General features: G+C 41.2%; 1 protein-coding gene across 7 annotated transcripts in view; it reads right to left on the reverse strand.

The window, feature by feature from the left end:
- The window catches only part of meis2a (Meis homeobox 2a), a 78,046-nt gene extending 51,586 nt beyond the window's left edge, over positions 1-26,460 (reverse strand). For 4 of the 7 annotated variants that reach the window (XM_077731194.1, XM_077731193.1, XM_077731190.1 and 1 more), the window contains exons 1-7: positions 25,517-26,460; positions 25,164-25,390; positions 24,077-24,218; positions 23,929-23,979; positions 23,773-23,823; positions 23,093-23,242; positions 14,081-14,195 (exon numbers count right to left, since the gene is read on the reverse strand). In XM_077731194.1, the coding sequence (XP_077587320.1) occupies positions 14,081-14,195; positions 23,093-23,242; positions 23,773-23,823; positions 23,929-23,979; positions 24,077-24,218; positions 25,164-25,390; positions 25,517-25,528 (748 nt within the window). In that variant the 5' untranslated portion in view covers positions 25,529-26,460. The remainder of the gene's footprint in view (positions 1-14,080; positions 14,196-23,092; positions 23,243-23,772; positions 23,824-23,928; positions 23,980-24,076; positions 24,219-25,163; positions 25,391-25,516) is intronic. The other 3 variants (XM_077731189.1, XM_077731188.1, XM_077731192.1) reach the window with 3 other exon arrangements.
- Positions 26,461-27,262: the final 802 nt, after the last annotated feature.

The following is a 27,262-nucleotide window of genomic DNA, read 5'->3' on the forward strand; positions in this document are numbered from 1 at the left end:
AAGTATACTTCACCATTAAATATTAAACTAAGGGGATTCCCTAAAGTGAGTCAGGCTATGTTGAAATGAAACAATGATCGCTAGTTTTAACAAGCTTCTTCTACTCATTTTAACATTAAAAGAATTCCTCATTTTGTGTGGTGTTCAGACTAAGTAAAATGGAGATAGTTTTATATTATGATGCTAATTTTGAAATAAATAATGCACTGACACTGACATTCCGAGTGTTCTTTTTGGTTGTGTTGTTGTTGGAAGATCAAATGGCAAAACCATCAGTAGTAAATTAAATTCCAACCAAAAATCGAAAACAACATACTGTTTAAATTGTTTTTCTTTTAATTAAAAGCCTCTTCGATACACCTGATGGACAGGTTTTTCATAATATATATATACTATTGTGCCGCAGGGCTTTGCTCTATGGCCTAAATGGATTAAAACATTTGTAAATCAACAAGTCAACCATCAGATTTGAGTTTCTCAGCAGTATTCCCGTCAACCAAACACCATCAACTTTTTTTTCCCTTTGCTCTCCTCTACTTTTTCTTTTTTTTCTTCCCATGAATGTCCTGAAGGCAAAGGAACAAAGCGAGCAGAACTGATTACTGCGCTGTTGCCCTGCTCCACCAGTCTAAACTCTGTTTGGCTTCCTAATGAGCTCACTAAAAAGCCAATTCATCACCCATAACCCCCGTGGAACATGCCTTAAAACTGCCCCCCCCTCTCACATACACAAACACACATTATGGCAAGTTGAGGACAGTCAGTTTACAGACTGGAAGGTAGAGGTCAAACTCTAGGAGACCCAGAAAGCAGCAGTCGCCAGGAGAGAACAACCAGAACCTACTCGCTGTTTACTAAAAACATCTTTTTGTGGCCACGGCTTGATCTTTACAACCCAGTGCTATCCCAGTCTGGCCAGGAGGAATGTCCAGTTTGATGGTTACAGCAGCAGGAATCTCACTTTCACGTCCATTGATTTGGACTTTAATAAACCGTTCTCTGGTTCCCCCGCATAGACAGGAATTCCCAGAAAATAGGACTAGTGGGGAGTGTTTCTATTAAACTTACTGCGCTGCAAATGCTAGCCAGAACAAAAAATCCATATAGTGCGCATTAAAGCGGAATTCTCAAGTCTATTTAGTACCAGAACATTCATTTTTCTAACACACCTTTCCTACAAATGATGGTGCTTTCATTTTCTATAATCTCACGAGAACAAGTAGAAACAGGTAAACAAGTAGGAATGCTGGGGAATGACGGGGAAGCAAAGGGGTAAAATATCTTGATTAGGTGAAAGCTAAGAACTGAGAGTTAGTTGGTTGCAAGTTGTGTGTGCGCCTGTGTGTGTACACACAGGAGTCGGACAGCGGAGGTTGTCTGTAAACTCCCACAGTTCCTCATTACACCGAGTTGAAATGATCCTCCCGACACCTGAGCTGTAACCAAGAGATTACGGAATTGATGAATCCTCGCTTTAAAATGCGGCTGTTTTATTCTGCTTTAGTAATTAATTCTTTTTCCGATATGGTATTGATTAAGTGCAGCCCCTGATAAAGTTCAAACCCAGCCGGATCCCTGCGGGGCTTTGGCTCGGGCCCGCGCCGGAGAGTCAATGAAAACTTCCTCCCCCCCCTACCCACCCGCTTGCATTGCACTATGTCAGTGCAGTTTAGCCTCATAAATTAGTCTGATCTATCAGCATGGAAAGGAGTTCATACAGACTTTTGTATGCTCTCCTGCTGTTGTTTGTATTCTGTCACCGGCCTAGCAAACATAATTGTCAGTTTGGTTTAGCTTCATGAATTCTTCTGATTAGTGAGCACGGGGGAGGCGTTCATACAGGCTTTGTATGCTCGTTTGCTGTTGGAAATGCATAGCCAAAACTAACAAACAGGCAGCGCTCTACTCTTCCACTTGTGCTTTAACCTCATGAATCAGTGCCATCCGTCAACATCTTGTGTTCTTGTTGATACTGAAACATGCAAATTTGTACTACAAAATCTTACACAAACCATAACACAATGACGACTGACATACATACTATAGAGATTCCACCCTCGTCGCCCGCCCCGCTTGCTCTCATTCCCGCCAGAAACGGGGGCACGGGCGTTTTGTGACACACAGAGGGGGAACGAACATCTCCTTTCACAAAACTACTCTTTCATTCTTTTCATCGCTGCATTTTTCCATACAGCCGAGCGGGGCTCTGTCTCTATCTCCAGGGAGCCAACCAGTGTAGAACTCACTCGGCTTTACGAGAGCGTCGAGTCGCTTACGTCTTGTCAAGACCCCTAACCTACCAACGTCTTTACAAGTCAATAACCCGGCCCGAGTGTCCTCCATTGGGTCTTGGCACACATTTATCTCTCTTGATACTATACGAAACAGCCGTCTGTCTTTGCGTCATTGACCCCCAAAACAGCAGATGGTGTTTCAGGAGAATTTTAGAAGAAATAGTAAGAAACTAAAAAAGAAAACACTAAAGCACATTTTGAACTTTAAGGAAGCACCAAAACTGTGGAATGTTTTAACTAAAAAAATGCTGTTTGTATTCCAACTCCACATTTACGGTGGACGTTGATATGGTGTGGAAAAAAGGTAGAAACAGGCAATTGCAGAATTTAAGTAGTTGTCTAAAGGTCAAGATCAAGACTTTATAAGTTAAAACTAATTTGAAACTAAGACTTGAGGTAAAGATCAAGTACTGACCAAGACTTTCCGATGCCAAAACCATCAATAATTGGGGAATTTAATATTAAGATTCAATTGATTTGCGATGAACTCAAGCCACAACACAACTGTTAGGCTATTATACATGAATATATCCACCTATTTTACAATGAATCCTACATGCTAAGGTTAACAAATAATTGTTCCATCTCATTTAAATGAGACTTCAAGCACTTTAGTACAGTCTTGCCGGCAGGAACGGACCTGACTCCAAATAAGATCTTGATCACACAGCGTTAAAAGTTCCAGAAGCAAGAAAAGCCTCTCTCATGCCATTAATTAGCATCCACGGCTTTTTGAAGCTCTCCATCCCCCTTCTTTTCTTGTCTGTCTGTTTCGGAGGGGTTATTGACGTTTCAATTCTCGCCTCACATGCACCCTCACTCAGCCTCAGCCCAGTGATACCCCCAAGCCTGCTCTCTGAAACAACTGGCTGGCTGGGCGGGGTAGAGGCAGCATCCGTGGCTGCAGCAGCCCTGGTAGCAGTTAGCCAGCAGCTAACAGCGACTCCCCCCACGAGAGCCAAATCAAAGCACGAGGCCCTTAAAATCCAAGCAGTGCTGTAATGAGGGTGCTTGAAAAGAACAATAAGCATGTACAGTACACCAGAGAAGGTGGAGGTATAAGAGTTGGAGTATGACAAGGCAGCAGGGGTACATGAATTGTGATATAAAATAAAGAACTACAATAAAATGGCACAATGATGGCATAATAAGGGAATGAGGGCAAAAGGCCACAGCCGGTGGTGAAGATGGAAACAACCACCACCACTACTACCACCACAACAACAAGGGGTTCTTTGCTGCCTGCCCCTGGAGCTTGCACAACAATGGACACACGAACACACACAATTGCAGGTGCTTTGAATAGCAGTAGGGATCCCCCTTCTTTCACTCTGAGGGCTTCATTTTGAACCAAGCTTCCTTTTGACTCATAAAGGATGAAAATGATCTCATCGTGGCCGCAAAGGAAGAAGAGTGCCAATGCCTGCAAAACAACGTACTTTGTATACCTGCACAATCTCTCCTGAAAACATGGGCATAACGACTTGTTGCTTGGTCAAATGAATAGTGATGAGAATTATTTTTTGTCTAAAGAAAATAGTATGTCAGCTTTATCTGCAAAAATACTAAATTACAAGAGTACAATAGAACTAGAGCCAGTCCCAGTGGACTTTGAGAAGAGGTGGAATTGGTCACCAGCCAATCATAGACTACAAATGTAGATGACCTAGTATTCACCTTCACATTAAGAACAATGGGCAATTTAGAAAAGGGAATCATAGTCAAATTCACAGTGGGCCGATATTGAAAAAACTATGGGGTCCTGCAGGCTGAATTCACTTCAACTATTCATTTAAAAATGGACTGCAATTATGCACTTTCCCTGCTACATCAACAATGTTAATCCAATTCTTTTGAAAACAAATGCCGAATCTGGTGGAAGCAAACCAAATTATATAAGTGATATCTATATTTAAAAAAGGTTACCTTATCGCCATTATCTGTAGCAATCAACGTCTTTCTTTTCTACCCCCAGCAATAAATAAATAAAACTTGACATAATTGACAAAGCAAATCTTCTACTATCGGTCTGCCTTGGAGTGGAAAACTACGGAAGCAAATCATTGATTAAAACTGAGTTTGCTACACTGATATGCTTTGATAACCATTGGTTCAAAATGGTACTTTGTTGATGATCTTATCTAAATACTGAGCAAGTCTGAATATTGGCACCTAGCACTGCAGAATAAAAAACATTCCATTGACCATGTCAATAGTGTAAAGACAGAACTAAGCGGCTGTGCCTAATGTTATGGGCAGTAAATCATCTGCTCTGTGTTGTTCCTTCCTGTCCTGTAGGCCACGATGTATGTGAAGGCACTTTTCACCCCCTTCACCAGCACCACTACCACAACCACCACCTTAAGAGCATTCTTTACGAGGTCACAAGGCCAGGCTTCACAGATGTCTCCTGCAGACACTCAGTTGTCTAAACATTGCATCCCTGGGAGTAAGCATTCATACTAAACAATGCAGCATTAGCTACCCCCATCCTTCTCTTACTTTTGAAAAAGTTAAGTTTTCCCTTTTTTTTTACTCTATTGTTTTCAGACCAAATGCATCTATAGTGTGAGACCCCCTTTGATACTGAAAAGAACCCACACACTTATCAGCAGATAAGTAGTGTTTTCTGGTTCCGAAAAAATGCCCGCCGTCTCCTTACGTTTCCTGCAATTGTTCAAACAGGGGGCATGATTCATCCTCAGCTTGTTTGCAAAGATGGGAATAAAGCGTTTTTTTTTTTTTTGTGTTGCCAAGAGAGCAGTGGAAAACGAATGAAAACATGGAGTAGTCAGCAGAAGTACGATTAAGTCACATATGGTATGTCTTTTGGGTTCCAAAAACATATTATGGTGAAAGGTAAGAAAATGCAGTCAAGTCCACACTAATTCCAAAAAGTTCAGTCAGCCATTAGTAACTTGGCACTAAGTAGCTCTACAATGGTGTCTCTTTATCGTCCACTATGTTTTGACCTCAGATGTAAAACTAACGGCAAGGTTAGCTCATTTAAACCAATACTATATGTTCACTAAAGTGTCCTGACATATTAAAACTGATCTGCTCAAATCAAATCAGTCCAAATCTGACTCAAGTAGAGCAATGTGACCAAAGTCCCCCACATTTGGTTGAGTAAATGGACAATATTTGAACAGAAATACTGCCAATTAGGATTGGGGGCATTCATCAAAGAGGAATCAGGTCTTCATTTTTGTAAGGATGTGAAGAACGTGACACACCAGAGAAACGGGTGCAGCGTTTAACACTAGCCTCAGAACATGGAACACTGTGTAATTGGCACTGAGCTATCCTCTGCATATCTAAGGTCTTTTCATCTTGCCTAGTTCATTTTGCTTCCCCTCAGAGATCCCTTGTCTCTTATTTTGCAAATTGATAAACCTTTAAATGAATTACGGTAAATGCATAATGAAGGTTTTTCTCAGCTTTAGGCCCTGCAGCCAAGTCGAGAAGGAGCATTTATTTCATTTAGAAGTCATTTTTCATCCATTTTGGGGAGCGCATTTAGCCGGCTTTCCTTTGCGAGAGCATTCACAGCTTGGGGCGTGTAAATAAGAAATTATCCTCACTGACTAACAAGGCTAATACCTCCTCTGGGGTGATCAAAAATCCTGAGGTGTCTGCCTCCGAAAAACTTCAAGGGCTCACGGTGCTACCTGCTGTCAGAGTATACACCTCCAAATAGCCATGGAAAACAAACAAAAGCCATGAGGTGGATGCTATTGTACCTTTAAAAGGCTTCCATGTAAGAGTCATGAAATCGGCTGCTCCACAGCGACTAGAAAATAAGCTTATCCTGCCCTCTCAAAAGCTTTGCATAAACATTGAAAGATGAGCACAACTCGGATTGTGATGCACTCGCTTTATCATCTTCCCTCCCACTCTTTTGGATGGTGTTTTCTTCTGGGATAGTAATGTTCCAAATAAGTCTCCCAAGTGAGTAAAACCTCGTTTTGAGTACGAGCACTGAACAGAACAAGCTTCGCCTGGCTACCCTTAAGTCACCGGGCACTCACCTTTTCTTTTATCTGTTGAGAATGTTGTGATGTGGGCTTGGACATTGGCGGAGAAGAAGAATAGAGAGGTTACAGGGTTAGTAGGCGAGATTAAAGAGCCAAAGGGAGTTGGAAGAAAGGAAAGAAAGTGAAAGAGCGCAGGGCCCATTGGTCAAATACAAAAGGGCAGTCCGAGAGAGGACATTTGAAGTCAGGGTTAAACTAAGCGCACCTTAAACGGGGGATGGTTTAAGTCGTCCCCCTGCAGGTGTGCCTTTGACACACTTGGCCCCTGTAACCTTGCTCTGATCCAGAATAGGGCAGCAGAAACAAATAAAAAAACGGGGGTTGGGAAGGTTGACATCCTGCTGCCATGGCCTCCTATTTTCTGTCTATTACATCCCCGCACGCGTGCTTACACTCTGTGTAAACACACAAACACGCCGCCAGACGCAAGGGGAGGGGGGGGCAAAACAAATCTGGCGAGGACTGGAGCAATTGGATTATCACCTCTTAAGGGCCGACTTCTTGGCTGACCCCCTTGGGGCGAGAGCAGGCTGAAACAAAACAGAAATTTTCCTTGGAAAACCCCCCTACACCAACCCGCATTCAACTCTACTCTCTCTCTCTCTCTCTCAAGGACAAGAGCGCCATCATCATCAGCATCATCATCGTCCCGGTGAAAAATACACTGGAGGATGCATTAATGGATGCCCAGATGCCCTTCGGGGCTCCAATCCCTTTTAGGCGTATTACATCAGGCGCCCGTGCACGCTCTCCTACATTCTCAACGGCGCTCGGGTAATCAGCGATGCAACACGGCTGTGTAAAGCCACCATATAATGAGCAGCCAAAAAGGAGTCACTCCCCTCCTTTTTTACTGTAGTTCAATCATGATTACTTCCCTACAACAAGGCTTCCTCCTCGCTTCGTAATTACGGTCAACACAGTCAAAGTGACTTCACCATGCAGAAAGGCAGAACAGTAAAGGGGGTGGTCCTAATGGCACCAAAACAAACTGGCATTTTCCTGAGATGTTTTGGCGAGATATTTTCTGCTTTGTGAGTCATTGGGAGGAAAATTTGACAAGTGAGATTTTGGACAGTCCTTTTTATGATTTGATGGAGTCTCCAAAAGTGCATAGACATTGTAAATCTGATTATAACTGGTGAGGTAATCACAATTTTGTTCCTTGAAATTTAAGTGACTTGGCAATTAGAAAAAAGACAAAATGACTAAGAGAGAGAATCAGAAGGCAGAAGAAGGAGAAAGTGATGAAAAAAAGTGAATGTTCGGTTTGCAGTTTTTCCTCACTTGATCGTCTTTTGTTTGTTTCAACGTGGTCTATCAGAACCGAACAGCAGGTCGGAAGAAAGATAGAGCTGCAGAGAATGAGAGAGAGAGCGGAAGGGAGGAAGGAAGAATGGAGCAGAGGGAGCTGATCATTCTCTTTAATCACATTTTGGAAGAGGGCCAGGTAGTCTGCGGTCCTGCGAGGGGCTAAAGAAAGCAGGGAGGGGAGGACACGGAGGGCAATAAGTGGGAATGGGGGGACGAGGAAGGGGATTTCGGAGCCACTGGCGGGGCACGCACACACTAACTTGGACGAGCACGAAAGTGAGTGAGGTTGTGTGTGTGTGTGTGTGTGTGTGTTGTGTGTGTGCATGTAGCTGTTCCCGTAAATGCCTCTGAATGCTGAATCCAGCAGGAATCTGGTGTTAGAGCAGAGGCAGGGCAAGATCCATTTTAAAACTATGTGCATTAACTATACTTTTCCCCATAGATTAAGCACTCCACATGAATAATTTAGCCTCTCTTATGCTAATGGGATCATGAAAGTATAACCCCCACCACTACACACACAAATACACACACACACGTATACAACACCGCACCCCACCCCATCACACGTTTTTCAACCCGTAGACTCTTCTCAGCTTTCAACAATACTCTTGCCCTTCGCAACAAAACCATCATGCACACTAGCAAAATGCACTATTTTGACCAGCACAATGTTAAGGTGGAGCAACAGGGTGCATTGTCATATATGAACCCCCCCCCCAAATTGTAAGTAGAGAAGACAAAATGTATAACGTTACGCGAAAAAGTGTCTCTCCTACATTATGTCCGTGAATGGAATTGCATCTTAAAATAAATATGACCGGAAATTATGTTTCAAATATATTCTTGGCAAAAGTCTGTGGTAGCAAAATTCCAAATTTGAATGTGGTTGAAAAGTTTAAGTGCAAAACTTGTACTATGTGAGTTTTACATTATAAGCCCTTATTTTTCTGTGTGTGTAAAGTTGAAGTGACGTAGCACACACCGTATCAGTGCACAAGCAGCTGGGAGTGAGGGCCATGAAGCAGCGGGGCTTGGCTTTGCTTTATTGTTTATCTGTTGTTTATGGGCCAGTGTTCAGCTTTAATTACGACACTAAATTAAAGCCTAACAGGCACTTAAAGCGAACACGCATGCCCACACACAAACATTCACATGAATGATGGCCCTCTTCTCATTCACTGCATTCACTATTGGGCAAACTTGTCATCAAAATGTAATATTACATTTCATTAGTTTTTTGTCATAATATCACGTCTTCGAATACATCCATGTATAATTTTGGACTTTTATACTTCGCTGAAACTACTGCATCATTCTAACATGACCATTAACGGCTCAAACTATGACTTTCTTCTTACTCTATTGTTAACTAAATCATGTTGCTTATCACTATGTTTGTTGACTATGTTTTAAAGGCCGTGTTAACTTGGGGAATAATCTGAATGTGTATTGTTGAACAATATTAATAATGGCTAAAAAGATTCACTAAACATGGATATAAGGATCATACCTAACAAAAAACTGTGAAAATCAGAAAGTAAATGATGTCCATTTTCAAATATTTTATAGAGGTATTAAAAATATATTAAAAATAATATTCAGGATAAGATGAATCTACATTCAGATGTTAAATCCAATGCTACAATACATGCTTGACTGAGTGAACAGAAAGTGGATGTAAAGGTTAAAATATACGCGTAATCGTATTAGTGATGCATTTCCAGCCAAAAGCAATGGATATTGTGATTTTGATACTTTTGATAGCAGACACGGCAGGCGACTACACCGCAAAGGGCCTCACATATTAGGGGGGCCACCTCGAGACCTCACCGCATTGCCTACTGGTTCACCCAAAAGAAAAAACCGCAACAGCATCAGGCCGCACCGGGCAATCTCCCTCCCCTTTCCCTCCGCTCCGTCCATCCGTGGCCCTCTCTTGGGAGTCCATCTATCCACAAAAGCGTGGGGATTGTTCAATTGTGGAGAAAATGCTACAAAATGGTGTCTGCCCCTTTTTTTTCTCGACTATGGAAAAAGCTTTTGCTCACTCGGGATGTCAATGTGGATTTCGCCTTCATGCATAGCTAATAATTACAAGTACGGACTTGACGCTTCCCTACCTTTGTGAAAGCGCTTTTGGGATTAAGCGTTTACATCTGAGTATGTTGGATGGCGTTTGTCAAATGTGCAGTCAGCGTTAGAGTGGTAACACACAATTGCGGGCACCTTGCTAAGAGAGCAGTGCACATTCATCAAGTTTAACTCTCTGCCACTGATGTTGCGAGATAAGCTTGGGCGCCATCCAAAAAGACTGTTAATCAAAATGATGTGCAGGGTAAGGCATGAGCGGCTGACTTTATTGTGCACTCCGTCCGATCCACTTTGTGTTTGTTTATCTACGCACAACATAGGAGGAGAGTCACTCTGCTGTTAATGCAGTCTCTTTTTATTTTTTCCTTATTAAATATGATCTATGTGGACCATTTGGTTGTAAAAATGTTTAAAAAAATAGTAATTTTCTGAATTGTCTGAAATGTTATTTTTTAAAACTGCTTTTAAATGCATTGTCATTTAAAAAAAATGCAAATACTTTAAAAAATATCTATATAAATCTTTAAAATGATAATGGTGTATGAATGATTTGTGAGTCAATATTCTGAATGTCAGAAATGTACTGTCAGATTTTGAAGTGTATTCTGGGAGCAGGGCTCACCGTTCTTTACTGCTTTATAATAAACGGTTCCTGTAGGAGGTGGCGAAACATGCTCACACACTTGTCTAATTGTTTTTTGGCATGGCTTCAGAACGCCGCTTGACATTGGTGGAGGTGGATTGCGCTGCCTTCCAGCATCCCGAGGCTGAGGTTGTAAAGAATATTCGTACACCAGATCCTGCTACACCAGGGGTGTCCAAACTTTTCCCTCCCGAGAGCGCATACCGAGAAATTAAACGACAAGGGCCACTTTTGACATTTTTCTACTTTTCGCCTCAAGTGCACTGTAATTCAGAAAGCAGACATTGGCACGAAGCAGAGTGGACAAAACTATTTTAGGTTAAAACCGAATTATTTGGATGACTTATCTTGAATCTGAGTAGATTTTTTGTCAATTGATGTTACTAGACGTGCAATTAATTTTAACTGACTGTAAAGATAAAGATGGTTTGCTTTGATTCATCATCAAAGTGTATATAGTAATTATTTTTGTATTAAATTACCTCCTCTCGCTGGTTTAGATGAAAACAAAAGAGTAGCATAATACCCAATGAATTACAAAATAAAGTGCATAAAGTGCAATGTTGTTTACCTCATGCAACTTTACCCTACACCCAAAAAATGGCATGTAACAATACTTCTCCCAAAAGCAAACCTTCGCATTGGGAAGGTGGCAAGAAAAAGCGAATGTTTCTTTTGGCAGAAAGTACTTTGTGCCGATCTAGCCGTCTCGCCTCCATTCTGCCTGATCCTCGTCATCACCCCTTTTAACAGGGGCCAAGCTGTTAAAGACCCCATTACCACGGCGAAGCGAGCATTTCGCCTTTTCTCAGCGGACTGGAGAGAGCGCAGTGCAAATTTTATGTGGGAACGTATCAGCGGATGGAGGGTGGGGGGTGGGTGGGGGGTTAGCGGGCAGTACTAGCGGCGGCGGGGCGGGAGGGGTGCTAGAATGGAAAAGGGCCAGAGTCGGGAGTCAGCGAGCGCTTCAAGCGTTAACGTAATTGCAAGAATGTGAAAAATGAGGCGGCGGGGCTCCCGAGCGGAGCGAAAGGTCAGAGCGCGGCGCAGAGCACACCAAACAACTGGCTGGAGGACGGCCTCATTAGACCATTAAATCAGATGCCCCCTCATGCACCCTTCTATCCTTCTGACTTTCTTTCCTCTTCTTCTCAGCTGCTGATTTGAATGCAGGTGTTGAGATGGTAGTGGTGGTGGATGATGCTGTCATCAATCTAGCTAACTCATGACTAAAGCATAATAAGTTGACAGGGGCATCTCTTTTTCACTTAATTAACTTTAGTTTAGAGGAAGAGGTGAAATACGATTGATGAAACAAATAAAAGGATTAACTTATATTTTTTACTTGATTTTCGTCATTCTAAAATATTGCTTTAACGACCTAATTTTAGCTTGTTTATTTGCTTAAATGCACCCAGTTAAACAGTTGTAATTTAGCTTAAATTAATGGAAATGTTAATTTCGGTGCTTTATGTTTTGTCATTGATATAAAATGTTCTACAATAGTTCAGAATGTTTATTTGCTTTAATGCACCCAGTTAAATACCATTTTTATATATTGCATTTTGTCATTTCCCTTAATGTAAATGTTAATTTTGGTGCTTTATGTTTTGCCATTGACATAAAATGTTCTACAATAGTTCAGAATTATGAATAGAAATTGAATTCAATGAACATGGCATCATGCATCATTTAAGAATCTGATTTCATTCTTTTTCATTCCACTTCTATTGCTCTAAATCACCATGCAGGCGTGAAAAGTAGTTAACAGGTAGTATTATGATGGATGATATTATTATTATTATTACTTTTATTATTATTGACAGGCAATGTGAATGAGACGCTGGTGTCTGTCTTGGCCTGGCGCAAAGTGCCATACCGTAACTGTCTTTGGCCTCATATCGATCGTCTGTTACTGGATACGGTGCGGATAGGAGTCGATAAGTGCTCTGTGGATTACAGGTCACTTGTACTTATGTGTGTAAGATAATCAATAGGCAGTGCATTTGTTTCTCTCCTGCCCCTCCCATCATCATCATTGCTCTTTATAGAATGCCTGCTCTGCTTTGTTACAAAAGACAAATCCATGTCTAAAAATGGTTCTTAAAGAATAAACATGTATCTATTTAGATGTAACTTGAACTGATCTATTTGAGATCACTTTTGGCTGCGAACAAAAGGGGCATATCTCAAATGCTTCCTTCATTAATGTCAGCTTTGCACAAATGAAAGCAATATTTTGTTGAAAATGACAGTCAATTTCAGAGAAATTGGAAAACTCTCCATAAGGGGATCAATAACATTCCCATTGGTACAAGCCAAAGCGATTTGATTGTCCTGAGGTCCAACTAGTCGAGATGTGGGTGACCACAGAGGTCTGCGGTTCAGTCCGAGACGGCATCAAAGCCCATCGATATGTTTGATCGCTCATTGGCAAAACAATACAAGAGGCAAGCGTTATTTCTCGTGTATACGACTTGATGAAATTTCGTGCAAAATGTCTGGACAATGTGAGAATACTCTCTCACACACACACACTAATCCATAAGTATATACACATTTGAGGCCATACTCGCATGTGCTAGACAATTTTATCCAGAATGCACATGTTTTTGATCGCGTCAGAATTGACGTTGAGCGTGACAAGCGAATAGAGACAGATATCTAAGACTGGCGCACACTATCTGTAACACATTCCAATACGTTTGTTTTGAAACGCTTTATTCCCGTTTGGCAGGTTGTGTGCTAGATAACACTGAGGCGTAATTAGAGGCTGTTGTGTGCAGTGAAGTAAATGTTTTTTTTTCCTCTTTTTAAAACCAACTGGCAGGAATACACTATTAGTCACCACCTTTTGTTTGAGTCTCAAAATAGAAATGTTTCTGGAAAGCTCTCTTATTTAGGGGCTCACTACTCAAACGGGTTTGACTGAATCAGTGGATAAGCGCGTTCATTTTTTGGTTGTGACTGTGTTAACATGGACGCCAGTCAAAAGACAGGATAATCCAATCGGGTAAGAGGAGGGAGTTGGCTTGAAATGTCTTCCTACGTGTTGGCAATGGGCGATTACAAGTCATTGCGTATTGGTGATGATACCCATACACAGTTGATTTGATATGGTCCAGATTTTTATTTCCTTAAGGGAAATTGTAGAAATGGGTGTTTCACGGTCAAATAACTGGACAGTATTTATGTGTTTTAATGACAAATTAGGCGAGTTGTGTGGCTGAAAGTTTGGATAGGTTATAAGGCACAACATTTAGGGAAAATATTTATGTACTGGTCTATTTTTATGAGGCAAAATATGGCATTTGAATAGGGGATGGGAGACTTTTGAAATCCACTGTTCTTAATTCAAATTCTGAATCATGCATTATTCTGGTATCACTATATGTGAAGTATAAAGACATTAATACAGTGGACCCCCTCTTTTAATGGATTACAAAACTGCTGAAAACGAACAACCTAAAAACATGTATTTTTCTTTTTTTATTCTTGAATATGACCTGATTCAGCACCACTGGTGTTTTTATGGGTTTGTTCATCCCATGATAATGTTTAATATTTTTCCACTATTTAAAGGACAATAATAATGAAGGAATATATAAAAATATTGCAAAAATTTGGAAAATATAATTGGATCGGTGTAAATCTGAGGGAGTCCACTGTACTTAGGTGTGTTAGTGCATGTGGCTCACCTTGTTCACTGCTGTTGTCGCCACTCTGCGATGCATGACCACCGCTGGACGGTCCTGGCGTGCCTGCCGAATGCGTGGACGTAGCGTCGTCGTGATCTCGCCAGGATGACGGATTCTGAGATTTTCAAAGAAAGGGAAGAAAACCAAATAAGTGACAATCTGACATAGGGTTAAGATTATCAGATTTTTGTCAGCACCAAGCCGTACACGCCCGTTGAAGGCCTTTGAGATACTGACAGTGTTTATTACAAACTATCTTTTGCAAACATTTATTTTTCATAAGATGCTAGAAATCAAAACCACTGTTTTTATTGGAACCACTACATTTTTGAGCTGGACATGAGTTTAGATTTTATATACTCAGTATTCACTATTTATTCAAGTGAACTTGTTTCTATCTCCTCTGATTGTATCTTCTGAGTTAAAATACAGAATAAACATTTATGTTTACATAATCGCCCCCTTGGTTTTGTTTTACTCTACACTAAACATTATAAATTTCTTTCATATTTTTTTCCAGGAAATTCACCCTTGAGCACAAGCGTGCCTGTATCAAAATGACACGCTGCCAGTTAGCTTAACACACGCAGGACAAGACTAACAAAAGAAGGGAAAAATGCAGTGGCAATGTCTGGCAATCAGTCAAAATTGTGCAATCAAAGATCTTCATTAATGCATGAGAACAAAACGTTTGCAAAGCGGCATCCTGCACCACAAATTCTGCTGAGTAATTGTTGAAACGCACGCAGTGCAGTTCTTTTTCCTCCCAGCTTTTTTTCTATATTATTGTTGTAGCACTACCGAGCGAGACTTCCGAGTCAAGTGTGAAATACAGAGGTAAGATGTCCAAACACACCACAGACACCATTAATCATTACGACTGTCAAAAGTGAAAATAAGATATGACAGTGATTCTCCTGCTAATCTGCCAAAAATGTGTACACGCCCACAGAAGCTCACGAGGAATACGCACACGCATATTTGCACGCAAACACATGACATAATGAAGCAAGCACATGCACACATTTGCTTTTATAAATGCAGGTTGAGAAATAAAATGGCAAGTGTTCAGAGGGCAGGCCTCAGCTAAGGCCCAACCAACTTGTACAACATTCCTTTCCTGTGAAAAGAGGTCGAAAGTGTAAGTAAAAAATAAGTTGATGCTGTTGCTGTTACACTCCATTACTGTAGGTGGTGGGCTGCTGATTTGAAACTGGTTGACTGCCAAATACATAATGGTCAAAATGGGAGAGTTGCATCGTCATGATTGACAGATGATGTTTAACGATTTGCTCATGACTGTCACCTGCAGTGAGGACTGTACTAATTGCTAAATATATTTTTTTGCTGTCTTTTCGGAATAAGGCAAAATCCAACAAATGAATCAAGCATGTCTGTATTTCTTTCAACGACATTTTCAAATGAATAAACGTTTAAAAATGATGTTGCATACTATAAAACTGCAAATAAGGATCGGACACCAGGTCTAATTTCGAAACTGTATCCATCTGTTAATGGAGATTGCAGTCCTGCGCATTACAAACGTTTTTGACAACCCCCAGATGAAAAAAATCCAAGAGAACACCTTAACATTTACATTTTTCTTTTACACATCATATGACTATGAAGATTTTGCACCCACGTGCCGACTGTCTTGTAAGAAGACTTAGCATTTTTCACCACCGCTTCCCTCCTTGCCCAGCCCACTAGGAAGCTGGCTACTCGGGCTGTTACAGGAAAGGCTTTATCAGTGCCACATGACGGCAGGCTCGGAGTGGAATTTCCTCCGCCGTTTCAGACTGACCGATGCCGTCACTCACCAAAAAATTGAGCCCCGATACCGTAGGGAGGTCGCAGGAAAAAAGGAGCCTAACAACTTGGATTAAAATATGAAGCGGACGCTGCTCGGGAGGTGGATGGGGGAGCCTCGGAGGGCCCCTTGTGCGGAGCCCAAGGCAAACAAACACAGCACTGCATGGAGGCTTCCCACAAACCTCACTTCACTTCTCAGTTCCTGCTATGCCACTTTCTGACTTTAACAACACGGAGAATACTGTACAATATATAGAGCTAAAATAGTCCCATTGCAAATTAAAATATGGTCTTAATTGAGCATCCCACTTTGCCTGCAATGAAGTGAGCTGTCCTAGAAGAGGAGAGGTAATGTGAAGCTTTAGCTGGAGGAAATGGAGGCTATAAGATGAGCGGCTCCCGGGCTCCGCCGGGTGCCGAGTCCTGTCGTGCACCGAGCAAGGGTCCTTTTATCTGTTAAGGGGGGCAAAACTCCTTGAACGCCCCCTCCGCCCACATTCAAGGCTCTCTCTGTGTCAGCTGTTGCCGAGATGGAAAGCTTGGAGGGTTACTCGCGAGACGGGCGCGACAATGAAGGCTGGCGCAATGGTTTCGGGCTCTCTAGAAGAAACCCAGGGGAGAAAGTGGTCAGCCCCTTTACTCAGTTCACTTTCTGGGCCATTGATTGGCAAATGCTCGGATACACTCCACTAAAGTCTGTTGTCAAGGAGTTCATACAGCTGTTTCCAAGTCACAGTGTGGTTTTCATTGGGTTGAAACTATTTCTGGATACAAAATCATATATTTTCTTGACAGAGAGCACCTACTTTGTTGAGCTATGACTATCTCAACTGTTTAATTCCTGCTGAAATGTTTTTTTTTCTTTACTAGTGCATTCCATTTCACCTTAGACACACTCAAGCCACATCCACGATTTATTAAAAATTCATTTGGTGACACTGATGGTGACAGACATCCAATCCATTTTAACTGAGAAGTGCTGGCAGTGAACGATCAAATTTCACTTCCATTGATGGCGATAGACGTCCAATCCATTTGAGCAGAGCGTTCAAATAGATTGGACATCTCACGTCGGCAATGGCAGCCATTGTGTTAAGATAAAATTTTTAAAAAGCAACCACCTCATCTGCATTTACAGCTGTAATTCATTGATGAACAAGTCACTGTTTTTGATTGATTATCTAAGCACCCGTGGGAACGCTGTGTAAAAAGCAGGATGCTTCCCAAAATAATCCAGTTGCGTCTTCATCACGTGAGAGATGAAGGCAGCTTGCATGTAATTAAGCAGTGGCGGGCTCAGCAGGGGGGTAGAAAATGACCGGCTTCCCCACGGAAAACTCAAAGTTGTCTACATTGGAGTGAGACCTGGCTCGCTGTGGTCTTAATGGCAACCAATCGATGAGACTTAATTCACCTAGCATTGTGGGGGCAATATGTCGTTTATAGTAGTGCCAACACTGAATTAAATTCAAAGACAGACTGAAATTAATATTGTTAAAGGAAATAATAGTTTTTTTTTAAAGTGATAACAGAGGTTGACAAACTATTGAGGTTGGATTTTTACTGATTATTCTAACAAAAATTTGTCATACAATGTTTGTGCCTTTGGTGTCTATCAGCATAAGTTACTCGTTATAAAAATGTATGTCAATGCATTTGTAAATATTGACAACAAAAAATTATACTTAATTTTTGGAACTTTATACACAAGACGCACCTGATTTGATATATTAGTACATAAATGTACTGTATTTGTCATTTTTTTTATTTCATAAGATTTCAATTGTGGTTTAATTTGAATTGAATTGCATTAATTTCTTTTATTGTTTACAACTTGGGTTTGATTTATTATTGAATAAAAACAGTTGTTACGTCATGATATGTCAATGTTTAACAAGGAGAGCATTACTATTGGGATTACATCATATTTATGTGTAGATCACTTTTGTTTATTTACACATTACACACAGTTTAGCGATTTTTAAAATGAAAATAAAAAAATGTATTATAAATCATTTTGTAATCAAGCGCTATGACTCAAGGACGGAGTTTAAAAACCACAGCATTCCAGAGTTATGTGTGCCTCCTACACACCACAACATAGTACCGGAGCCAGTGTTCATAACCGCAATAACAATTTTTATTAATACCTTTTATTCACCTGAAATCTATAAGCCTGTCTGCAAAACACATCAGAGCACACACTGTAACTTTGTGTAGCGAACAAGGCGACAAAAGCCCTCTTCTCCCGCCCTCATAAATTATTTACGGCGCCCCCTCTCAGAGAGGAGGGCGCAGCGGCGGCATCATCATCAGACGGCGTGCAAACACAAACATACACAAGCATTTTGTCGCGGGCCCTGTGGGTGTGATAAAGTTCAAACAAGTTGTGCGTGGAGCCAAATAGTCAATCTACACAACAAGCGAGTGCGAGACTAGACGCATACGCACAACAACAACAGCAAAAAGGGCATATACGGGGAACAGTGCAAATATTCCCCGAAGAAAGGGTGTAATTAAGAGACAATCACACTCAACGCTAATTGCCTTAAAAAGCGCAGGAGGAAGATCGAGAAAATGGTGGCATGCGAACACACAACATTCTAAGGATTGAAGAAGATGCCAAAATAGAAACGTCTCGGGGGGTTTTGCCATTTGCTTTCATAATAGGAATGGGAACTACAGTAGTACCTTGGGTTAGGAGATTAATTCATTACATGACACAGAAGACTTGTCCTAAATTATTGTTTCAGACTAAAATATGTTTTGTCTGGTTTTAGCAATTAAAAAGTATGTGCTTTAATTAAAGAGGAGTGTATTTTGCTTTAGTTTAACAGAATTTCAATGGTAATTTATAAAGAATATTTTACTAGATGATAAAGAAATCACATTAAAGGATTTAACAACAGCAAAATGTGTATTCATAATCTACAATTGTGTTCAATTTACAAGGTTCAACTATAATCTAAATAGTGGCACCCATTTAATGAAACGCTGACAGGCTAAAACCACGCCAAACAAACACACATTACCAAGCACACACACACACACACACACTCAAAGAAAAGGGCTATAAATCATAACACGGGCAGATATTTCAAGACACATCTTGCCACGCGCCACAAACAAGTAGAAGACAAGGAGAGTTCATAATTATACAAAAAAGCTATGAAAAAAATTGTAGGTGCACACCTATTAAACAAATGAGTATTATGAGACTAACTTTCAATTATGAAAAGTTCCAGTGACATTAAAAGGAAGTCAACATCCAAATCCAAAGAATAGGAATTATATTGTTAAATTGGGTTATTTTACATTGTATAATATTGCACAGGTGTACCAGATTTTACATGGTGTAGAGCCATATGCCACAAATAATAGTCTGCAAAATTACCCCAAAATAAATCAACGCCTCTCTCCAAACACATTCAATAAAAAGTTATTATAATGATGATGATGCTCGAGAGGCTTTGCTGGGGGAGTATTATCGAGGTGCGCCTAATAAAGTGGTGCACATAAAAACAGACAAGTGATGTGAAGCGATGTCTATCATTACTCAAAGAGGTTCTATTTAAAAATATATTAAAAAACGCTCATACTATACATTGGTGTGCCGTGCGTGCTGTGCAGAAAAGGAACTTGTGGACACTGTGTTGCATGCAATGCACTTTTCAAGAGGTAGTGTGAGGTGGGGGTGCGCAGAATGCAACAAGTGAGTAAAGCCTCTCTCCCACTCCCTTCCTCTCTCCCGCTTGCAGCCATGATGATTAGATATGGCTCGCACTAGGCCCTGGAAGCACTAATCAAATAGGAAATGTAAGGCTAGACAGAACTGCGTAGCAACACGACGCACGATATATATTTTGGTGACTTCACAAGGGTCACTTTGGACCCTTTTTAAAAGTGTACTGATCGCATAGATTTTTCAATACGGAATTACCATTCCCATCTAAATACAAAAATGGAAAAAAAGTTTTCTCCTAATCCCTAAATTAACAAATTACTGCATTAGTTGTGGACATATTCAACTCCACCTCACAAATTGACAAATGATTCAATAGGAAGACATTGTCAAACTGATAGCAATACCAAAACAATTTGCGTGCACACGATACCATACTGTTGATTTTGACCTAAATTATTTATTTGTTTCTTATACATTCAAGCAGTGTTAATATTGGAACTGAAAAAATGTAGCAACAGCTCACAATGCAAACATTTGGAATGACTACACTACTGTAAGGAGCATTTAGTGTGAAGATCTCATTGTCAACTATCCTAGCATATACTATAAACTTTTGCAAGGACATTTTGTACCCTTATATCCACACCTCATTATTGTAACACTTGACTGCACCTAAAAGCGAGATTGCCTTGTTTTAACCAGTTCCCTGTCTGCTGCTGAAAATCCAACGTAAACAGTCCACCCCCCCCGTCAAACCATCCTCCTCCTCTACTCTTTTTTTCCCTTTCTTTCCAACCATGCCGCGTCAAGATAAGCAACAGTGTAACCTCTATGGGAACTCCTATCTACCTCCCTGAGGAAGGATCTCCAAAACAAAGCAGCAAGAAGCCCACAAGGTCCTAAAAAGTACGACATACAATGATTTTTTTTCAAGAGCGGCTATACGGCCCGTTTAGTTGTGTTTAATTCAACGCAGCACGGAACAACAGAGCGAAAATTTCATTAAGACAAGACAGAAGAGCATGTTAACGCCTCTATATTACCCCATTTTCCACGGATGGGGTTTGACTAAAAAGGGAGGGGATAAGTCCTGGGTGGGCTCCACGGGAAGAGACAGTCACCAAATCAACAGTGTCAGTGAACGCCTCTCATCCCCTTTCTCGCTCCACCGTAATCCAATCATGCCAAAGACAATGCTGCATTCAAGTGTAAATAAAAAGTGCGCTTTTTTGCGATGCTGTCAGGTATGAGGAAAGAGGAGAGGGGAAAGGGGGGGGGCGCAAGGGAAACAAATGCAGCCGTCCTCATCATCGCTACTAAAGCCAACTTTCACCACATGAGACACTGGTCCTCGGGGGGTGTAATACCGATTAAAAATGCAAAGCGGAGAAAAAGAACCATCTCATGTAAAAGCCAATGGAAATTAATTGGGGAAACAGAGCCAAATCACCAAGTGATTAAATGTAATACAAGTAGGGCCAAAGTTTTGACGGGTATTTTCAGAACTTATATTTCTATAATAGAGGTTATACATAGGAGGTAAAAATATTCTAAATGTGTATTTTATTTTTTCAAGTATAGTTATAATACAAGATTGTCTGTATCATTATTAAAGACCAAATTTGTGATATAAGTTTCTGTAAAGGTTGTAAATTACAGTAAGTGTTACCCCATCATTGCCATCCATATACAAATCAACTGAGCTGATCCAATTTCAAGTTGTATTGTGCATAGGACATAAAACTAGTTGAAAAGAGGTGTGGTAACAATGACATTGAGAAGTAATAAATCAATGATTATTTCAATTGTGAGTTCACGATTTGGCAAGTTGATTGTAGAGCTTTGTAACTTATACATGTATTGTCAGTTCAAAATTTATTGTATGACATTTAAAAAGTGCCGTATAATCACAATTTGAGAGTCACTCAAGCTGAATGCAGATGCACTATTTGGCAAGTTGATGCAAGGTCGACACAAATGCATTCTGTGACCTAATGTCAATTCCACCTCAAATGTATTTGAAATCCAAATAATGTTTGCAATTAGACAGATTTTGTACGATATATTTTCTAGTAATTAACCACTCAAGCCAAACACTGGTCCACTATTTGGCAAGCATAAAACTGGCTCACTCCTAGCATATTACAACAAAAGTAAGTTTATAGTATTACTGTAATCTTACTTGTACAGATATTATTTTATCTAAATGAGGAATCTAGACCAACGGCACACCACATTTTGGTCGTGTCTTTTGGACAAGACAATTATATGACAAAGCTTGAACCCAAAACTGTGTGTGAGCGTGTGTGTGTGTGTGTGTGTGTGTGTGTGTGTGTGTGTGTGTGTGTGTGTACGAGGCCCCGAAGCAGGAGCCGACAGATGCGTGCACAGTAGTGACTTTGCATAATGCGCTTCATATTGAGCAAGTGACTTCGTCGCAAACAAAACATCAGTTACAATAACTCCCATGCATGGACTCAATATTAATATTGATGATAATAAACAACACAGCATCCCAAAAAGGCATGATTTGTTACCATTTTTACATTTAAAGTTGACTTGCTTTTTACACTAGCTGTTTATAATTGAATTCAGACCCTCCAGTCATAAAAAAGAGGAAAAATGGGGGGGGGGGGGGGGGGGGTTGTAGCGACTAAACTACATACTGCAGTGTAAAAAAAAGAAAAAAAGTAATAATCAATAGGAAACAATTAAACACATTAACATGAGTAGCGGCAGGAGGCGGAAGAGATGGGAGAAGAGGTGGGGTCTCTGAGAGAAAAGCATCATATGCAATCTGAACTTGACATTGATGTTTAAAGCCTCACGTTGCAATAGACGAGCGCGCGCGCACATGCATGCGCACAAACACACACGCACACACATTTGTACACACACACAACCTCCGAGGCAATCCACAGCAGCTTTCCAACACTCCCACAGCCTCCTTGCGTGGAAGCCCCCTTTTCTCTGTCTTTCTTTCTCCCTTTTTTTAATAATAGTGGCCTAAAGCTAAAGCTTAGTGACTAACACGTAATTGTCTCTACACAGTGCGCGCACGCACACGCACACGCAAAAACACACGCACACACACACACACGATTACGCACGCATGAGTGAACCTAATCAAAAGACTTAAAACAATAACTAAGGCTATTGTAGCACGTTTGGCTTTTGACCTCACCGGCACATCCCGGTTAAAGAAATAAACGCGCACGCTCTTTAAGAAGCAAATATCCAAGCCAACAAAAACTCATGACAAATCCGCGTTGCATTCAAAGGAGGAAAAGAAACTGATATAACATTTCTATACAATTATTCATAGCCCAAAAATAGGAAAGGTGTCCAAATATGTCTTATTTAAATCTTTAAAAAGACGTCAAATGGTGCAAAAAAAGAATATAGATAGAATATCAAGAAAATACTGCAGTAAACCCACTTTCAACGTATTAAAAATGAAAGATCAAAGCCGTCAACACATGCAGAATAAAAGGAAAAGTGTTGCGTTTACTTACATGATCTGCGAGGTTCGTCGACGAGCCTGATAATTCTTCGTGGTCCGATTTGGAACTTCCATCCCGTTCGTCAATGACTAAATCTATTGGCATTTTTCCTTTCAAACAGCTGATGTACCGGTGGCAGAAATTGTCACAAAGCTCGTGCACCTTAAAGAGGAAACAAAATTGATGTGTTTTTCTTTTTCTTTTGGTATTTTTCCAGGACGTGAGGGAGGGGTAAACTTGCTAGAAGCGCTCCGAGAATAGCTCAAATTAACTGAAAGGGGGGCAAACAATAGGCAAACTGTTGCCGTCTTTTTAAGCTTTTTATTCCCCGGAGACGTGCAGCAACAAGTTGACGTGTAACAAGCAAAAACAAATAAAATAGAGATCAAATCGTAATCCAAAATCTAAATAAAAATGAAAGGCGCATTAAGTGGCATGCAGTTGAAAGCAGATAGGCGCACGCAGATCAATAACGTGCGCCAAAGAGGCTTAATTGAGCACCAATTGTTACTTGAGCTTCTTAAATAGGCCTGCATTAAATATGACTATTTATTCCTAAACGGCTTAGCGTCGTGACTCAAAACATGACAGGCACTTTTAGAAATAAAAATCACGTAAAAAATAAATAAGAGCAACATGCAAATTGTCATTCACTCGTCATACTCCTCAAAATAACATTTTATTATCTTTACCTTTTCTAGTTCCAAGAGGTGAAACCGTAATACTTGTATGGCTTGTATCATCTGGAAGAAAAAAAAACATAAAACAATAAAGAGTCATTTCCCAACTTTTAAACAACTTACCAAAATTATTCCTACGTGAAAACGTGCTTTATATGAAACACTTACCAAATTATCCAGTTCTGGATTTGATGAAAATAAAGGTTTTTCTGCTCGCACCTAAAAGCAAACACGAAAAAAAAGTTAAGTTTTACATGCAAATGTAGATGTCTTTATTTTTTTAATGTTTTTGTAGATGTGATCTTTGGTTCTGGACCTGCTTGGCGAAGACCGCGATGTCCTCGTTGAAGGAATCCGAGGAACAAACGTCTCCCCCGGCCACTCCGGGTTCCCTCGGCGTGCACGTCGCCAGTTCGCATTTTTCAAAAACCAGAGCGAGCAGTGGGAAAAGTGGATGCCTGCAAAGAGGCGAGCAAACACGGACTGAGCACAGCCCAGCGTGTCCGTAACTCCGGTGCATGCATCCAGCAAATCCTTCCCCCCCTCCTAAACATTTTTTTACTCCAACTTACCCCCCAAAAAAACACTCCGCGACTTTAAAAAAAAAGGATCGCATGGTAATATTTGCCATTTATTATGATAAGCTGTTTTTAACCACATTTTTAACCTCTCATTGATCCACATGGTGGAGACTGACGTTTTTCTAAGTGCACCGTGACAAGCGTGAGAAGTGCAACACAAAAGTGAAACACACACACGCACACACACACTCGACAGAGACAATCTAGTAGAATACTACTTTTATTTTAGAGTCTATGTGTCAAGTACCGCGGACGTTTGCAATACGAGTATAATTTTAAATGATAGGAAATATAAAATGTTAAAGTCATTCACACGCTTGTTTCTACTCGGTAAAATTACAAATCTGTGTTTTATAATGATATGAAATTATAGTTTTGAATTGTACGGGCAGGTTTTATTTTCTTAAAAGAATGCAAACATTTGTTCACCTGACATTTTGTCTAAACTTCATTATTTACGACGAGAACATTTACGCCCTTCCATAAAACCATTTAGAGTTAGTACAATTAAATAAATGTTAGATTCCTAAACGCCTTATTGTTTTGATTCTCGCTATATTTCCCCCTAAATGACCAAGTCCTTAAAAAAAGAAACAAATACAATAAAATATTTAAAATCCCAATTTCACAATACAATTTACCATATACGAGTGAGTTTTTTTCCCCTTAATACACCCCTTTTTAAGACCCCTTTTTACGCTTTAGGAAAACTTGCGCACAAACCTCCACAAAACTCCGGGGGGTGAAAGTGCATGTTCCTCATATAGTGAGACCAAAAATAAATATCCTAGCAGCTGATACACAAGAGCCTGCACAGCTTACCCATAAATCTGGTCCTTATCCCTCTTTAGGACATCGTTGACGGCCGATCCCATGCCGGTGGGCATGACATTGGGGTGGGGAGCGTGGGCTCCGTAGTGCTGGCTGGCGTGGAGCGGCGGTCCGTGGTTGAGGTGGTGGACCTGCGGGAGCGGCCGAGGTCCGTGCGGGTCCCCGTACATGGACGCCGATACGCCGTCCATGCCCCCGTAGTGGGCCAGCTCGTCGTACTGCGGGAATAGATGCAACGGGGGACAAGTTAGCGTGTTGCGGTACGACTTTTTGGAGCGTTTTTACGCCTACTGATCACCCAAAACATTGTTTCGGAGAAGTGCAGCGGAACCCTACTTACTTACCCTTTGCGCCATCAGGCTCCGGTAAACTCCTTAATGAGCCGTGCTGATATTTTTTAGGGGGTTGGGAGGGTAATATTTAATATCCCACTCGTCCGCGTGGAAGAGGAAAAAAAATCCCAGTTCTGTCTTGCCTTCCACTAAGTTTTTGATTTGTTTAGGCGAATTTTCCTTATTCGCCGGCCCGATTGAGTGGCAATCGTCGCATTGGATTGTCCTCCCGGGAATAATAATTTTCCGAAAGTCTCACAAAAATAAAAGGGGGAAAAAAACATACGATGGAAGAGTTACAATGGGCCCATCAACGAGCTGCGCGTAAAGTCAACTGTCGCGTCTATCATGGCTTTTTGCCACTCCGGCTGTCAATCAAAGCCAGAGGTTGTCAAGGTAATGAATGAATGACGCTCGGCGATGATGTTCAAGTTTTCTCTCTCCCTCTCTCTCTCTCTTTCACTCCCTCTCTCTCTCTCTCTTCTGGTGTTTTTTTTTTTTTTCGGGTGCCGTGCGCGATAGTCCGGTGTCCTCCCCCCGTAAGTCCTCTCCGTTCTGTCTCCTTTAAATGTCTGCTTCGCCCCACTCTGGACTTTTTTGCACAAGCGGACGGCGAGGGAGGAGGGTAAAAAAAATGTGAACAATGAAGAAAAAAGAAGAAAAAAAGAAAAAGAAATGACTTTCGAAGTCCGTCGGTTGGTGCTTGCTTGCTGGGTTGGCTGTCTGGCTGGCTTGGTAGCTGGCTGGTGAGTGAATGAGTGTCAGCGAGTGTTGTCAGCTTGGCGGCCGGCTCGCGTACTCCGAACACACTGAGTGAGCGCACCGAGCGGTGGGCGAGCGCAATGACGGATCCCGGAAGTGGCGTGCTGGCCCCAGCCAGTGGTGGTGCGCCTAGGCAAGGCAAGGCAAGAAAAACGAACAGCTCTCCCACGCGAGAGAGAGGAGAGACCCACTCTTCCTCCTAATGTGTGTGTGCGTGTGTGTCCCGTGTGTAGTAGTAGTAGACAAACCACCCTCCTCCTCTTTTTCTTCTTCCTCCTCCTTCTCCTCTTCTTCTTCAATCCCCCCACCTTCCACAACTCTCTACCCCACCCACCCCAAATACTTTGGGGATACACGTTTTGGACAGCTATAGTACACACATGAAGAACACAGATGGGCATGTATATATACAGGATATACTGTATACATGAACAGAAACATAACATATTGCATGACACATGCAAACTTATATACATATATAAGTAAATATAATAATACCGGATGGAAGTAGGAACGACGCAATGTTAGATTTTTCCACCTTGACTACAAGTCACCTGATTTTTAACCAATTTCATATCAGCCAAGGGGGGAAAGTGCATACACGCACCCACACACAAGCACACACATAGGTATATAGGTGGAAGAGTGGTTCGCATGTTCAGACCTCAGTTCTAAGATCACAAATTCAATCCCCAGCTCTGGCCTTCCTATGTGCAGTTTGCATGTTCGCCCTTTGCCTGTGTAGGTTTTCTCTGGGTGCTCCAGTTTCTTCCTACATAGCCCAAACATGCATGGTGGGCTGATTGAACACTAGAAACTGTCCCTAGGTATGAGATTGTGGGGTGAATAGGTGTTTGTTTGTTTGTGCTCTGTGATTGGTTGGCCATCAATTCGGGGTGTCCCGTGCCTGGTGCCTGTAGTTGGCTGGGATAGGCTCCAGCAACCCTGGTGAGGATAAGCGGGATGAAAGATGAATAAAGAACAGCAAAGGGACAA

The sequence above is a fragment of the Stigmatopora nigra genome, chromosome 13 (genome assembly GCF_051989575.1).
Source record: "Stigmatopora nigra isolate UIUO_SnigA chromosome 13, RoL_Snig_1.1, whole genome shotgun sequence".
In the NCBI taxonomy this organism is placed as follows: Eukaryota; Metazoa; Chordata; class Actinopteri; order Syngnathiformes; family Syngnathidae; genus Stigmatopora; species Stigmatopora nigra.